This window comes from Pterocles gutturalis, unplaced genomic scaffold, assembly GCF_000699245.1.
Source record: "Pterocles gutturalis isolate BGI_N339 unplaced genomic scaffold, ASM69924v1 scaffold24214, whole genome shotgun sequence".
Taxonomy (NCBI): Eukaryota; Metazoa; Chordata; class Aves; order Pterocliformes; family Pteroclidae; genus Pterocles; species Pterocles gutturalis.
Window position 1 is genome coordinate 1 of NW_010133952.1, and position 17,369 is coordinate 17,369.

At 39.2% G+C, this 17,369-nt stretch overlaps 1 protein-coding gene across 1 annotated transcript in view; it reads right to left on the reverse strand.

Annotated features, from left to right (window-relative positions):
* Positions 1–3,153: 3,153 nt before the first annotated feature.
* Positions 3,154–17,369, reverse strand: part of FOCAD (focadhesin) — a gene marked incomplete at its 5' end in the record, with an annotated part of 55,886 nt that continues 41,670 nt past the window's right edge. Inside the window, 10 exons of the mRNA XM_010081426.1 lie at positions 3,154–3,227; positions 4,576–4,651; positions 5,841–6,092; positions 6,917–7,014; positions 8,457–8,634; positions 10,229–10,318; positions 10,948–11,208; positions 12,465–12,580; positions 15,180–15,308; positions 16,406–16,486. Of these exons, the coding sequence (XP_010079728.1) occupies positions 3,154–3,227; positions 4,576–4,651; positions 5,841–6,092; positions 6,917–7,014; positions 8,457–8,634; positions 10,229–10,318; positions 10,948–11,208; positions 12,465–12,580; positions 15,180–15,308; positions 16,406–16,486 (1,355 nt within the window). The remainder of the gene's footprint in view (positions 3,228–4,575; positions 4,652–5,840; positions 6,093–6,916; positions 7,015–8,456; positions 8,635–10,228; positions 10,319–10,947; positions 11,209–12,464; positions 12,581–15,179; positions 15,309–16,405; positions 16,487–17,369) is intronic.

Here is a 17,369-nt window from a genome sequence, read left to right on the forward strand (position 1 = left end):
AGTTCTGGGCCCCTCAGTTCAAGAGGGACAGGGAACTGCTGGAGAGAGTCCAGCGCAGAGCCACAAAGATGATGAAGGGAATGGAGCATCTCCCTTATGAGGAAAGGCTGAGGGAGCTGGGTCTCTTTAGCCTGGAAAAGAGGAGACTGAGGGGTGACCTAATCAATGTTTATAATACGTAAAGGGTGAGTGTCAGGAGGATGGAGCCAGGCTCTTCTCTGTGACATCTGGTGACAGGACAAGGGGCAATGGGTGCAAGCTGGGACATAGGAGGTTCCACTTGAATATAAGAAAAAACTTCTTCATGGTGAGGGTGACAGAGCACTGGAACAGGCTGCCCAGAGATGTTGTGGAGTCTCCTTCTCTGGAGACATTCAAAGCGCGCCTGGATGCATCCCTGTGTGATCTGATCTGGGTGTTCCTGCTCCGGCAGGGGGATTGGACTAGATGATCTTTCGATGTCCCTTCCAATCTCCAACATTCTGTGATTCTTTGTTCAAAAACTTGTATCAGTCTTGAGATCCCAGTCTTCTGTGTCTCATTTAGATCACTTGATATTGGAATAAACATAAGCATTGTCCTTACGTATCTACATAAACACAGGCAAAATAATGTACTGTATAGACAAGGGTGAAGAAATATCACTAGGGAAGTGATATATAACTGAAAATGGTTAAACAACCTCCTTAGGAATAGAAGGGTATCTGACTACTACATTTTTCTGACATTTAAAAATCCACTAGTTTTAGTACCGTTTATGTACTGTGAGATTGAATTAATAAATATGCACATGAAGCATACAGGGTGGAAAAGGAATTACACCTAAGTGCTAAAGAGAGAAAAAAAATAATCCCTTCTGTTTGCCCACAGAACAGCTACACTGGAGTCACAAAAGCTTGTCCTACCAATATCTTAATCACCAGCTTCCTTTGCTGCCTTCTTACACATCTAAAATGCAGTAGCAACCAACTTGCCCACCTCAGTCCTTGAAAGTCATTTTCTCCAGTACAACACACTATTTTGAAAGAGATCACCTAGAAATAAGAATCATATTAATTTCTCCAGCATTAGCAGACAACAGGAGGAGCAGTCTCTCCATCACAGACTATGTTACCTCACCCAACACTGGCCAGTTTCAACTTCAGTTGAGCTTTGGCCTGTTTTGTTTTCTCCTTACACATGCAAACAACAGCTCTATTATCTTCTTGTGAAGCCTGACCTTATGTCCAGAGATCACACAGTTTCTTTTCTGCCTGAGTTCTAAGAAAAGTTCCCTGCTTCAGCGAAGCTGGTCTTCTGCCCCGTTTGCTTGACTTTCAGCAAAAGATTTAAAAAACTGGGCAGCCTAAGCCTGCAAAAGCGACGCCCAAGGGAACACGCTAATGAGGCCCTGAGCAACTGAAGTTTGCTCTTTTGAAATCAAGGGTAGCAACTCTGCTGACCTTTTTTCTCATTACACCAAAAAAAGTAAACTCAACCATTTCAGGATTACTGTGGCCAAGTCAGCCACCTACCATCACATTCCCCACGAGTCCTCCTCCATTCACAAAAAACAAGTCCAGGAGGGCATCCTTCCTAAGTTGGCTCACTGAGTATCTGTGACAAGAAGTTATCTCCTACAAACATGAATAATTTCCAAGACCTGTTCATCACAGCAGCAGGATATTCTCAGCTGATGTCTGGGAAGTTGAAATCTCCCATAAGGACAAGGGCTACCAATCCAGAGATTTCTCTTAATTGCCTAAAGAATAAATCATCAGTGCTATCATCCTGGCTGAGCGAACCAGAGTAGACACCCACAACGACATCTGCTTTGTTTTCCATCCCCCTAATCCTTACCCAGAGGCTCTCAACCACATCATCCCTAACTGTAAGGGCTGTACAGTCAAACCCCTCCCTTACATACAGTGCAGCTCCTCCACCTCACCTGCCCTAGGTCCGCTGAACAGTCTATAGTCCTCCATCCCAGCACTCCAGTTGAGGGACTCATTCCACCACGTCTCACTAATACCTCTGTACTAATACATCATAGCTCTGGGTAGTGACCAACATTTCCAGTTCATCCTGTTTATTTCTCACACTGTGCACGCTAGTGTACAAACATTTCAGACATGCTCCTAAAGCATCACTGCTCCCAGAAGCTGCATTAGCATTGCTACCCTCAGGCAGTGCTATGCTATCCCTTTAGCTTGCCTTTTCTACTGTATAGTTTAATTCAGATGCTTATATACTGCTCCACTATGCAAACTAAAACACATGGACGTTACCCAGACATTCCCTTGAAAAAAAGGCAAACTTCATCTGAATTAAAATGCTAATACATACGCAAACTCAGATGATAAACGTGTAAGTTAGTTTGAAACAGTACACTTAGAGATGGCACCCTTAAAATGTGACATATTGGCTTTGTTAGAGGTTACTTAGGAGTGCACTGTCCTGGTTTCAGCTGGGACAGAGTTAACTTTATTAAGGCAGAGAAAAACTCTCCTGTGTAAAGGAGGGTAAAGGAGAAAAGAACAGTTATAAATGGAAAGAAAACTGCAACCCTCCTGGAGCTGGGGGCACCAGGATCCTTGACTTATGTCAATGATCTTGATAAAGCTGTTGCAAAATTGACAAGCATACCACCCCTTTCAGAAACCCTGCTCACATAATATAGCTTCAATGTGTTGTCACTACTGTGCAAGAGAATTGTGTTATTACTAAAAAAGAGTTACCAGTTAAAGAATAATGCTCATTTAGAAGTCTGTTACACTAAAACATACTTTAGTAAATAGGCTACATACAAACAAATTTTACAAGCTTTTTTCCCCAGCCCTTCCTACAAAGCTTCCATGAATTAAAGGAATATTCTACTCCAGCTTTCAAGGCTTCCAGGTGTCACTGAAACAATTCAACTGAAACAACTGAATGCATATTTCTCATTTAGATTCAGCACAGCTCAAACCATGGTAGGTAGTTTGTAAAAGAATAACACACCATCAGTGAAAAACAATTTTTTAATTTTATGAGTCTTTGGGAGGAGGTAAAAGGAAAAAAAAAATCCAAAATCTTCTGTCAAGAAACCTCTTTGAAACTGATTTTCTTAATGCCAGAGTAGTAATATTAGGCTCTCAAGGATGAACAGTTTTCTTCATTGGATAAGGCCTGCAGCTACCACCCATAAGCTTTAGTCCACACTGCTTTCTTCTTGAACTGTGCAAGAGATCTCAAGGCCAGAAGTGTAACTGTGAAGACAAGGACAAATGACATTATTTTGTGCGGTCCAAACTGGAAAGGATGTGACAGTATTCTCCCTAGTCACTTTACTAACACAGGTACAGATTTAGTTCTCCTTTTACTGACTCTTTTCATGACATTTTCACTTCCTAGCCTGACAGTTTCTGATGCTACTTCCACTGTTCACAAGATACGTTAGTCTCTACACCCCTCTGAAATGCGATGTTGTATTAGGCCTTTCATCTGCTTTATCACATGTTTCCTACTGAAATCATACTGCAATTCACTGACTGGAAATGCAACCCACTGATTCCTCAATTCAATTTGAAAGGCTTATGGGTTTAGGCAAAAAAGTCACATTCTAGTCATTCAGAAGGGAGTTTCACGTTCTAGTATTTAAAAGCAAAAAAACAATGGAAAGCTCCAGGGAAACAATGATTCATCTCAATCATGCCACACCAAGAATATTCTGTCTATATCAGAATACAGAGGAGATTCTCCAGCAGCCCTTAGCATTGTTTCTGGTGGAGATTAGCAGACACAACAGGGGTATTTTAAAATTTATCAGAGTGACTAAAGACTGCAGACCCTTAAAACAAGACTAATTATCCTAGTAATGCAAACAACTTATAACCAGATTCAAAGAAGTCATGTTTAGGCCCAACAAATCAGGTGATTCAAGGGAGGTGCCTTGTGTTAACAGAAAGAAACACAAGCAAACTCAGTTCACTTGAGAGTATTCGTGGTGCCCTCTTAAAATGCCTTGCACAGATTGTATTTACAATCCTGCATCTCTAGGTGAGCAATGGGGTGCATGCTAGGGCCATAGGTAATTACTGTAATTCAAAACATCATGTACTTCCCATCTTTCTTTTCATATATCTTCCCAGCAACCACCATTCCTCTTTCCTTTATTGTCAGACCACTCTACTAGGCTATCATTGCCTGTCTCTTGTCGCTTCCCCACAGTTCAATCTTCAGTTGCACCTGAATAAATTGTTATGTGATTTCTATTCCAGTACTGGAAGGCTTCCAAATACTATGTTGCATTTTATTTTTAAGGCTAACTTAAAAAACAATTGACAGGTCTATCACTGAAATATGCTTGTAGGACCAGATGTACCTTTAGGTCCTTTGTATCTTTAGTGGTACATTGTAAGCGTCAGCCAGTGAGGCAGCAAATATAAGGTGTTACAGACAAGAATGTTAATTTACCTGTAAAGGTTTTCTTAAAGACAAAATACAGCTCTCCTACCTGTGCTAATAGTATAGATTCATCTCACTCCTTTTAATAACTGGATTTTGATCTGTTCTGATAGTTATGGAAAAGTAGGGACCCAATTAAAAATATCCTACCTTTCAGCAGGTCCATGGAAGATTTTGATAATGCTTCCTTAGGACTTTCCATCATATTGATCAGCCAGTCAATAAACTAAAGATTGAAATATAAAGGAAAATCTGAATTAAAAGAGCCTCTGTATCACAACACCACAAATTGTTTTCAGTTTGACAGGCAACATCTGATTGCTGCTAAACTCAATTATCTAATCAGAAGTAGGGGCCAATCAAACTTCTGCCCAAACTATCCGAAAGCCCTAGGGTACATCTCACGGTCAGTACAACTTCTCCCACAGCTGGATCTGAAACTCCTTTTGTTCATTCTCATTATCTCAGCAATAAGTCTCTCTAACGAAGTAGGCACAGTAAATAGTTTCCCTCCGTCTTGCCTGCTCATGCCTTTAACCTATTAATACGATGCTTTCTTATCCGTCTCTTGTCCAAACGATCTACTGCAAACCCTTCAGATCTCTTACTGCTTTTGTCCCTTTTTTGACCTCTCTCATTTTTAATTGTTTTTTTTGTCAGTGCAGGGTGCCTGGAGAACCATGTGGTATTTCAAACTGATCAGGATGATTTTCAGGGCCTAGTCTCAAATTCTCCCCTTAACCCTAATTAAGCACTTGCATACTAACAGCCCACTCTTGCATTCCTCCCAAATTCTGAATTCTGACTTCAGTGGTAACTCTGAGCACAAGAGTGTACAGAAGCAAGACCTTAATGGATTCTAGCGTACACAAAACAGCTAACTCAACCTTTAGGTTTATAACAATACTTCCACATATGTCAAACACAACCAATCTACAGTAGGTTTGTCAAATTAGGTAAAATTTTCCACACTTATTTTCAACTTACACTTAAAAGTACATGACAGACACTACAAACTGCACAGAAGATCTTCGATTGCCCTAAATTGCCACTGTGGTGATGTCCAACTGCAAAGGATCTGTCTTTCAGTGTTTAAAAGACTGACTTGCTACCAGCAGCTGCCAACTTTCCTCTCCCAGCTCTACTCATCTTAAGAGTTTGACTCCCAACATTGGAATTTTTTTTGTTCTTTGCTAGATTTTACAATGTTCTCTCTCTCACATTTTACTTGAGAAACTACATTCAGTCTTTTTAGACAAGTCATATCTGATTGCAAATAAAGAAAAAAAAAAAACCACAAGTCAGATGCAATAGTTACAGAGGAAATAACTGCTCCACCTAAGACTTGAGCTGATCACTAAAAATGGGGTGCTTTCTGATTCTTGGTGAATGCTTACCACTACATGCAATTTTACCTTCTGTGTTTGTTCTTTCCAAGGGTCTTTAGCCAGCAAAAGGAAAATGCTGCTTGGAAGGACAGTGAGAGTCTCTTGCACAGCAAGTTTGTCAGTGGGGTGCTTGCCAATGCGATCCTCAGACAGTTCCAGTAGTACCGTTTGGTGCTTTGGTGGTGACCAGTTAGCACTGAGGCCAAGCAGTAATGGTGCACCATGGTCAGCCCAGGCCACCACAGAAGCTGCAAACAGCCACAGGAGGAAATCTATGTACTAAACAGGAAAAAGGCAAAAATGCACTTTACTAAGTGAAGAATGTAGAAGGGGGAAAAAAAAACAAATAAGAAATCCAGATGGTCATTGTTTTGAAGAGCAAGCCATCTGAAAATTTAGCTAACATTCAAAATGTAAGAACTAAAATGTTTTTAATATTCTGTTATGCTTTGAAGCCGCATAAGCCTTTTTCTAAACTCCAAACTAAAATGTCTACAGAAACGTCAAAACCACGCTCTTCTAAAACTATCCTTTAGATTGAGGCTGATCCACATTTCATTTAAAATGGGGAAATAACTTATTTACAGCAAGCTGACTGCTGAGGGAAGTCGGAGATGGTCACCCTTGTGGTGCTACAAATGGTTGGGAAATATTGCAGCAATGTAACGAATGTCTTTCTGATCTAAGCAGCAGTTTTATGTCCTCAACCAGAAGACCTGAACAGCTGAACAGATATCAGTTCCCGAAAACTGCCCAAGCTCTCTTAGAAATAGCAGCTCTGCAGTTTTGACCTGCTTAGACAGTTCTATTGGTGAATTCAAATTTTTCCTTTGATTGTTCTACATACAGTAAATTTGTAGCAATTATTTCCTTTAGTTGCCTTTAGGTTCTATCATAATTTAAATGCCATGGTTATTTTAAAGTAAGAGTTTTAAATACATGTACAATCACAAAAATTGAGAAGAATTTATCTATGGAGGTAAGATAACAACCTTCTAAAATATAAAAGCATGTGGAATAATACTTATTGCTGAGGAAGAATGCGAAATAAATCAAAACCTCCTTTTTTCCTGAAAGCTGCAAATTATTTTCACAGCATGTACCTCTTTAAGATCGACATTTTGTAAGGCTGTTGACTTGTATGCTAAATTTCTGATGTAGCCCATCAGGTCTAGCAGCCAGTCCATTCTTTTCAGCACTCCTAGAAGAACAAGAACACTGACTCACATAAAACACTAGAACACACTATTTTTCATTAAAAAGCAAGCATAGGGAACAACGATCACCAATACCACTATCACATTTGATCCATGATTGTCACTGACAGAAGGCATACAGGCACTTAAACAGTACAAAAACTTTGCTTATAATGCAGGCAACACACTGCACACACAGAAAAAGGAATGCTGAGGGAGAGTTATTTCACAAAATATCAGCCTGCAGGTCCTACTAACTCAGTCTGCCTATATCACCACTACAGAACCCTAAAGCCTCCCTGTAGTTATTGCTCCAGTACTTAGCATCTAAGTCTAGCACTGATGTCACTGTACATAGGGCAAGAATGTGGGGAGTGCTGTGAAAATCCTCCTACAGTGCAGCGAGGATCAGCAAAATAACATCAAGGCATACAAATAAAATCAGCCCCTCAACCCAAGCCTGGAACTTATTTCATTGATTCAGATTTTGCTGTCCAAAATCCTTTCTACCTTCTACAAACTAATCACTATCTTCACCTTCTAGACCACATGACTTCATACACCACCATTTCTTTCTACTCCTTCCATGTGCCCTCTTTTATGTTACCTCCTCTTTTACCCAAAGGAGCCTCACTTCTCTCATTCAAAACTCACTACGGTTTGAAGTTCTTCAAACACAGCTGGCAGCTAAGGCATCTATCAATATAAAGCTTTCAAGTTGTTCCATGAACACAGGCAGCAGAAGATCCTTCTGCCATGAAAATGAGGAGACCTCATTCTTGCCTCCCTCTGTTCTTGTTTCTTCCTCCCCTCCATTCTGATTTCTTCCACGTTTATCTTCCTGTGTGATTTTGCTACTTCTTTTGCATTAGCTCCAGTGCTTTATCAGACCCTTAGCTGAGCCAACTCATTAACCCAACAGATAACTATCTGGTATGGTTATGAAGAAGCAGAAGGGCAGTTTGTTTCCTGTGTTAACTCAGCGCAAGGAGTTCAGAAAAGCAAGCTATCTCCTTGGTTCAACCAGTCTCACATGAACACAACCCCACCTACTGTGTCACACACCAGTAAGTCAGATATTAGATCTGAAGGTTAGCAGAGTTGCACTGTTACTGGTCTCTGATGTGCTGTGTACCTTTGTAACACGACCTTACACTGAAAGTCTAAAAAGATTAGGAGACATGGATCTAGTCAAAACTCAGGTCAACAAACCACCTGGATGAGATAAATTACTTGTAGCTGATCTACAGAAAAACAAAGAATTGGAGAAAAACATAAAAGCAATGTTTGATGCAACTGTTTGAAGAGCAGAAAAATTCTGAAGACTGAATAATTTCTAATATGGAGAATCTGGAATCAGGTTAAATCATCTTAAAATTATTAACCAGGTTAGATCCATTCATATCTGTTTATTTTGTTGCTGATTCCTCTTTAAGCTTGACCTTACCTGTGTTTTCATGGCTCACAATACGAGCATGATAGAAACTATGCAAGAGCATCCATAAGATATCTTCTTTCTGGTGATATCCTGCCACAGTATCAATCACAGCACTCAAGTTCATCAGAGGCAGTCTGCCTTGAGAAATTAAATACACTTTCATGAATGTGGCCTTCTCTATATTGTTCTGCAAATGCAATTTAAAAAAATGTTAAATGAAAATGTACCTTTCTTGTAAGAACAGTACATGCTGCAATCCTCTTTACAAACAAGGGGGAGAAATTCTTTGATTATCTACCAAGCTCATTTTTCCTCAAGACAAATTATGAAACAGAAGACTGTAGATATTACTTGAATTTGACACACTTCTAAACAGTCCAGCACCAGTGCAGTTCAACTGTTTTCATACTGCTTTACATTCTACATTCCCCTTTAAACTGAAATGAGCCAGCCTGACAGTTCTGGAGACTCAAGTCTTCTTGGAAGACAGATTGAGTGCAGTAATAAAAAGGGTTTTCTTAAATGGCGTTTTCCAGTGTGGAAATAAGAACTCAAAGATATGAGGCAACGAGAGTTCAGTTTCCCTAACCTATTTAAATGCTTGATTCTCTAGTGAATCTGCCAGTAAACAGAACAACATGGTTTCATGTCATGGATGTTTAATTAATCAGAGGGCTGGAGCACCTCCCCTATGAGGACAGGCTGAAATAATTGCGTTGTTCAGCTTGGAGAAAAGAAGGCTCCGAGGAGAACTAATTGCAGCCTTCCAGTACCTGAAGGGGGCCTACAGGAGAGATGGGGAGGCACTCTTTATCAGGGAGTGTAGTGACAGGACAAGGAGTAATGGGTATAAGCTAGAAGAGGGTAGATTTAGACTAGACATTAGGAAGAAATTTTTCACTGTGAGGGTGGTGAGGCAGTGGAACAGGTTGCCCAGAGAAGCTGTGGATGCCCCATCCCTGGAGGTGTTCAAGGCCAGGCTGGATGAGGCTTTGAGCAACCTGGTCTAGTGGAAGGTGTCCCTGCCCATGGCAGGGCGGTTGGAACTTGATGATCTTTAAGGTCCTTTCCAACACAAACCATTCTATGATTCTATGTTTCTATGTTTGTTTATAAGAACCTGATCTGAAACCATTAAGTCCTTCCACACAGGTTATTTCCTTTGCATTTATCCTGCTAAGAATTCCACTGCTAATTGATTCCACTGTTAAGCTAGAAGCTGAAGGCTTTTCTATTCCATTGTCACCCTTAGCCACCTTGTCCACCAGGAAACATTCTGAGTGTGAATGCAAATATAGCACATTAAGTCAAGAACAAAAGGTTGTTCAAAGTATTTCACATTTTTAACAAAAGGAAGGATCCACAAATTCAAGCACAGCTGGTCACCAGGATGCGTTTGCAGTCCGTTTCAAGTAGGTGGTTATGTTAACTAAAGAGGACTATGGTCTGCTGTTTGCATCATTGGTCAGGGATTCAGAAGACCTAACACCATTCCTGTTTTGCTAACAGAGCCCTGCCTGAACTTGACCAAGTTACTTAGACTCTCCAGTCCAAAGCTCCCAGGTGAAATCAGTAGTATTTCAGTTGCCTTGAGAAAGTTTTGGATATGGGCTCTTACCACTTTTGCTTCTCTGTGCTGCCTGCAAATTAGAGCCAGAACACTCTTACTTGCATGGCAGATAAAACAATTGATGATCCCAATGAGCTAAACACTCTGGTGACAAGCAAAACAGTAAGGCGTGCTTGTTTCACATGATCTGGTGTTAAAAGACCATCATTACCTTAGGGATCTGGATAATGCGATCAATCTCTGAATCGGCTATTTCTGAGATACATTTTGCTACATCAATGTATGTCTCCAGTTTGCATCTCTAGAAACAGAAAAGTAAATGCACGTTTAGAAATATACTTCCAGGTTTCTTCATCATTAAAACTGGTGAGTCCAGGAACTTTGTTAATGATCATGACAAATATTTAATCTAGTCTCTAGCCCTGTTTTATTTATTCTATTTCAGAAATTCTGCATTTGCTGGGGACTTCAATGTATTTAATTAAAGGAATAATGGTATCTGAAAGCTTTCAAAGAGTTTCTTTTATTTTCAATGGAAAAGTGTCCTTCCTTGGAGATATTATCTGTAGCTAGATAGTTTCTTTAAATCACTGTGAGAAGCTGAATCCTCTGTAGGAAAAAAACCCCACCTTTCTGATTGTTCTCTGCTTCTGTTTCAAGAACATTTTTTTCAGTACTAATACTGTATTTTTTCTATTACCAAATCATTCATGACGGAAAAGTGTACATTAAATTGGTTTTACAACTTAGTCATATTCTAAAGAATATCCGAAAATAACTTGAAATTATGCAGACATCTTAACTACTACCAGTAAAAATTTTACATCTACGTCACGTTCCAAATCTGTCAGGTCAGTGCAGAAAGATGGGACTTACCATCAGTAACAATATCCAGTTATAATGTTCATACACTTCATACTTATTCTTTACCTGAATCTCATTTGGTAGAAGCTCAAATATTTTCTCCACAGCCTGGCAGAGAAAGCTCCAGCAGTACTGGGCAGGGTCTGGAAGTTTCATTGCCTGCATGAGCCCCTGTAAAACAGACTGGCAAATTTCTGGGGTTTTTGTGCAGTTCTTCACTTCAAATTGTTGTATCAGGAACACTTCTGTAAAAGACTGTAGCTTGTCTTCTGCAACATGTTTCATCCACAAGGGCAGGGACATGCAAAGGTATTTCTGGGTTTTCACCTGAAAAGCAAAATCTTTTGCTTAGTTTCAGATTAGATCTCTTTGCTGGCCTTTAACTACTATGATGAAATTATTAAAAAGTGGCTCAAACACCACTTAAAAAAGCACTCAGAATCATAAATACTTCTCAATTCTTCTTCCCTCTTTTGATGAATTGCTTGAATTAAAGAGTTCAAACATGTCAATATTCTGTTTTCCTTAAAAATTGAGGAACTTTCTTTCAATGAACCCTAGATATCATGTCTCTGTACCAGCAGGATAATTGTGATTTCTCTATATGGTGCCCACTGCATTCCTACATAAAGCATACAGACTGACCAGACAGCCAAGGACAGATGTATGGTACTCCTACACCGTTATTATTGCTAGCTAGTGAGAAGGCATGAATAATTATGTTGAAGGAATTCAAAGCTTACACACTGTGTGGCTGAGCTCATTTTGTGATCTCAAATCCCCACTGCAGTGAGAAACTGGTGCTCAGAAAAAAAAAAATCTTTCATTTTTTGGTACCTTAGCAATTACATATCTTAAAACTGCCACCAAGTGTTTGCATATCTGTGAAGACTAACAAATTAAAAATTACAGGACAAAAATACCCCTTGAAGAACTGGAAAAGATCACAGAAATCCACAATGAATTTTCTGAGAACTGTCATGAACCTGCTCCTCAACTTGTATAAACTGACCGAACTGCAGAGTCAAGTGCACTGTGGGATTCAGGGAGCTTTATGTACTGTATAATGGAGTCCACGTTGTGCCTCCATCAGAAGAACTGCACCATGGTGGAGGATAAGACCAAATTTGATTATTGGTTAGTCTATTGACTATCTACAGAATTAAGGCAAGGTTTTCACTAAGTAACACATTTTACTACATCAAGAGACATTGCTGGAAGCAAGAGGCTTTGTCTTTTGGACAGACAGGTCGGACTTTTTTCTAAGACTATCAGCTGGTATAATAAAAGATACTTTTTCTCCCTACATTTCATGCCTTCTTAGATCTCTAGGTTATCAGAGCTATAGCATGAAACAAGAGAGAGAAGAAAAGTGTAAAGCAATCTAAACCAGTAGAGCAGATCTTAAGTCTGCCTTGAAATTCAAGGCCCCAGCATAGCCTTTGTCTAATTATAAATACTTGCCAAGCAGTATTTCTGCAGAATTCTGAACCCAGTAATCCTATTCTGCTGAGACATACTAAACACAATCACTGAAGATTCTCATAGGTGCTGAGGTCCCACAAATTTTTTGACATACATACACTGAGACTGTAGACAAGGGGAGGAGCCACCCACATCCCCAAAAGCATTGCTGCATTTTGAGATGACTGAGCCTGCGTCACAGCCAGTTGAAGGCAGAGATGTTTTACCTCATCACCTGAAGCAGAAGAAAACAAACAGAAGTTATGAAGAAAATATTTTCACTTCAAATTTGTTCCCAACTCAAAAAAAAATTGAGGGTTATTGTTCTACTAGAGCACTGCATTAAAATTTGCTTTTCTAGAGATGCTGCTTAAAGCTTTTAACGTATACGTGTTGGAAGTCTCCTCTTCCCATCCATGCACTTTCAGCAATAAATCTCATTATTTGTCCAAGTTCATTCCAATTCACTCAAGAATAAAAATGTGGGAATTGTAGGAAAAGTAAGAATTAAAAAACTTCTTGCCAAATAAAGAGAAGATTTAATCTAGAGAAGGAGAAATAAGTCAATTTTCCTTCCTGCTAAATGCAGGAGTAATTAGCATTTGTTCACATGTTTCTACTCTTCCACGTACCCTATGTTCATATAGTATGTCACAGAACAGAGGTTAGTCACTGTTACTGCTCTGGGTGCTTGGTTGCAGTATTCTCCAAGTTAACTCATGGGAAGTGTACATAGAGATTATGATGGTTATGGAATCCTTACTGGTTTCTCTTTCAAGTCCTCTTAAGGACTAGTACAGCCTGTTTCTTAATAGAGTAACTAGTCACGAATATGTTGAAGAGGTACTTGGAGCAATGGCATGTCTTCTATACAGTTCACGATTGCTACAGCAACATAACTACAATTTAAGTATTATACTAGCATATGACCCATCAGGCAGAAGATGTCAGCACAGAACTTAAACAGGTGCTTTGCAAGTTAAAATGTTCTTTCAGTAGCGGAAGTGGCAATATATATAGCATGACTTTTATGAAGTTCACTAACATTACTGCATGAACAAAGCAAAGATTTAAGAGGCTAGCATCAGGCTGTTCAAAATAAATTATCTTATACAAGAACTTGTAGAGGGTGAAATTGTAACAAGATATTTCAGTAACCAATTGAAAAATTCTCACTAGCTCAGACTGCTAAGACACAGATTCTGATTTGCTTATGATTGTTCACTTCAGAGCACTATTGAATAACAAACGGTTACTAGTTTGACCACGTTACGCGGTTTCTGCTCAACAACAACTGCAATAAACCTTCTAAGATGGGAAAGCAATCTGTAGTGTTCAATATGTTTACAGATGAACCAACCTTCACAGCAGAATTTGTGAAACATTTAAGGTTCATAAACAGAGTAATGAATTCTCAGACATGAATAACAATGACCTACAGAATCCAACAGAATTGAGCACACAGTGCAATTTTCATTAAAATATTAATGATGTAGCTGTTCCAGAAAAAGTGTGTTAGAGTGCCACATTTCTAGGTGGACTGTCAGGTCATAACACAACTGTTTTGCATCACACTTTCTAGCACAACATAAAAATGTCTCAATAGCACAGAGCAAGACATATTTTTGCATGTATAATCTAGGGAAGGGTGTGCAACTTCAACACCACTACAGAGAGACAGTAAAGAGAAATTATGTATAGAAATGTAGACTACGATGCTGTCTGAAGTCAAAAAAAACATAGCCCCAAACCCACGTACTGGTTCCTCTGGAATTCCCCTGATTTACAAAATTAAGACTCCTAGGTGAAAAACAGGAATAAAAAAATCCATACATTTAACAAGTTTCAGCTATTCATGAGGTTGCACACAAATTTGCATCAGCAAGGACTCCAGAGCACAGTATAGGAAATTTTTTCACTTATTCTTACAAAGGACTTTACAATCAGTCGCAAGAATACCAAATAAAACAGAAGTTGCAGCTGAAGTATAAGTAAAAATGTTTAATACAGAATCACAGAATAATGAAATGGTTTGGGCTGCAAGGGACCTTAGAGATCATCCAGGTCCGATCCCCCTGCCGCCGGCAGGGACACCTCCCACTAGACCAGGTTGCTCAAAGCCCTCATCCAGCCTGGCCTTGAAAACCTCCAGGGATGGGGCATCCACAGCTTCCCTGGGCAACCTGTTCCAGTGTCTCACCACCCTCACAGTGAGATACACCGAGCAGAAAAACATTATCCAAGCTGTCCAACACAATACTTCAGGATCAAAGCTACTCTCCAGCCCGAAGAAAAAATGCTCTTAGGATCACTGAAAAAATCAGGATCACGATGGGATATGCTTTTCTCTGTCACCCAGCGTAATTTTGTAGAAAGTATTTCAGACTAGCAATAGCTAGATGAACCACAGAGCAGTTCAAGCTTGTGATAAAGCTGCCTGCAGTGTCTGATGCAGGCACTGAACCAGCATTTAGTGGTACTAAAAATAAGATACAATTAGTTGAGTTTTATGACGGGCTCTTCTTACTGTATAGAGTTCAAATGAAAAATTTGGTCCAATTTCACCAGTATTTTAGGGAACTTCCAATACTGCTCCAAACGTCTCAGCTCTGATCTTCTCTACTCTTTCTTGAGTTAAAACAAATTGTGTCCACACAGTGATCACAAATATAAGTTTGCAAGCATTAAAAAGTTAGTCTTGAAAGCACAGTGAACTCTTCAATCCCTGCTGTAACTTCAAGCCCTGAAGTGGGCTCTAAAGTTAGTGAAAGCTATGTTAGTAAAGAAGTCTTGTGACAAGTACAAAAGACTTAATAGAAAACTATGAATCTTACCAAAGTTTAGCCTCATCAAAGGAGAAAGAATGGATGCCCAGTTTACAGGTGGATACTGATGGCTTTCTCCAACTAATGCAATGGGTCCCAGTGCTACTTTCATGAGCTCAGCTGGGACAGATTCAGGGCCTACAACAGAAAATGAAATCAGAGTCTGAATTTTATACACACACATTTGCTAAACAGCTCAGGAAAAGAATGTGAACACTGCACTGAAGACCAATCTGTAGTGAAGAACTGAAAAGCATTATAAAATTTCTGTTATTTCTTTTTGTACCCGAGAATTAGCTCTCTCTTTTCTGTAATCAACAGTTTTATTTTTAACATTAATGTCCTATCAAAAAAGGCTTTTTTGTTATTGATAAATAGAAACTTTCTGGTTCATTCTCCTTGAGCCAATTTCTGAGTTAATTACAGATATTCCTCATCAAACAGGGTAGCTGTTTTGCATTTGTTCGTAGGAGAACAGAGAAGTTTTCCAACACTGGTCTCTTTCCCCATCATGTAGGTGCAGGCCACGAAAATTATAAGACAGGTGTTAACCTTTGTTGCATACTGTGTTACTTAAAACATAGGAAATTAACTTAGGGAAAGTCCTCCTTGAAACAAGCCATGGGCAATTTTTACCTCCATTGAATGCAAAACTTGCTTCATAGGACAGCAGTGAGCTCACTTAGTTACACACAGGAATAATCTTCTCTGCTTTATCTCCCTTAGCACTGTACTCCAAGACATCTCTCTTTTACAAGCACTCCTCATGTAAGAGCATACTTTCTTCAGGTTCTTTTGAATTTATCATACATAGCAGTAACCCATCTGAATACCACTCTGTTATGGAAAATCTTAGCCTAGGATCATGGAAATAAGGGGCAGCATAAAGTTTGCCTGATGACGGAGTATTCCTGAGGATACATGCTAACACTTAGAGTGATTAGACTTTCATTCCCACAGGGAAGATACGTCACCTCACAGACACAGAGGGAAGGGGAAAGGGTTTAAAAAGCCATAAAAATTCAGTGGAGAAAACTAAAGCCCTAGCTACACAATTATACCTTATCTTTTGAGTGTTAATCCATTTTTCGTTTAGAGATTAAATATTCTACACTAGTGAAGTTCAAATTAGTATTCAGAAAAGTTATCTTAGCAAATAAAAGTGGTTTATTAGGGTCACCTTTTATAGTCGTAACAAATTTCCCAGGGGATATTGTAGTTTGATCTCTTCTTACCTTTCTTTCCACTTTCAACAGCAAAATCAATGGCTGCCCTGATAAAGCTGCTTTCAGGCAAGTAGCTAAAATCTGGAGGAACTGTGAAGACAAAAAGACTGTTTATATACTGAAACATGTCAGCAGAAATTATAACTTCCTGCTCCCATGTAAATTCAAAGGCCAAACCAAGCTATGTTTGACTAACTAATTCTGTAGGCAACGCAAAGCATTTGGACCACAAGATTATGGAGATGCATTGGCCTTTCCACTTTTAAGGCAAGCTATACATTTGTGTTGGTGAGAGGTACCAGATCTGAAAAAACTAATTCACTGACCAATTGAAAAGCCAGGGATAAGAACTTTTCTTAAAATATATCGGCCACTGCGAGTCATGCTTTAAAAGGGAGACCTTCAAAAGCTTAGTAAGCTTAATATAGCAGACACATTCTATATGTATGTATCCTCAGGTACACATGCCAAGATTATACAGAAGTAGAAGCTCCAAGAATCTTTTTTCTGTGATGAAGAAGTTTATCCACACTTCATATTATTGGTTCCCAACTTGGTTAACACTGAAGTGAACAGCTTCCACTTGATTATTTCCCTCCTAATACTGGTATTTCATCAAAGGTATACTCCTGCCTTTATTGTACCAACGGATATTGAAACAACACCAGAAGGCAACGATGTATCAACAGAATATGAATTTCTGTGCTAATTGCTGCACTGAAAGGGAGCAGAACACTACTTTTTTTACTTCAGCTAACCAGAGAAGACCTCTTCCAGAAAAATACTTTTGAAAAGTCAGTTTGCTCGTTATGGCTTTTTTACACACTGGGAAGTGCTAAAACAAAGAGTAGTTTAATCATTTCTCAGGGCATGGAGAGGAGAATGTAGATGTCAGCCACACATGCCATACACACTGCAAAACTTCTTTACAATTTATTCTACAAAAGAACAAAGACAGAAGCAATATACAAGT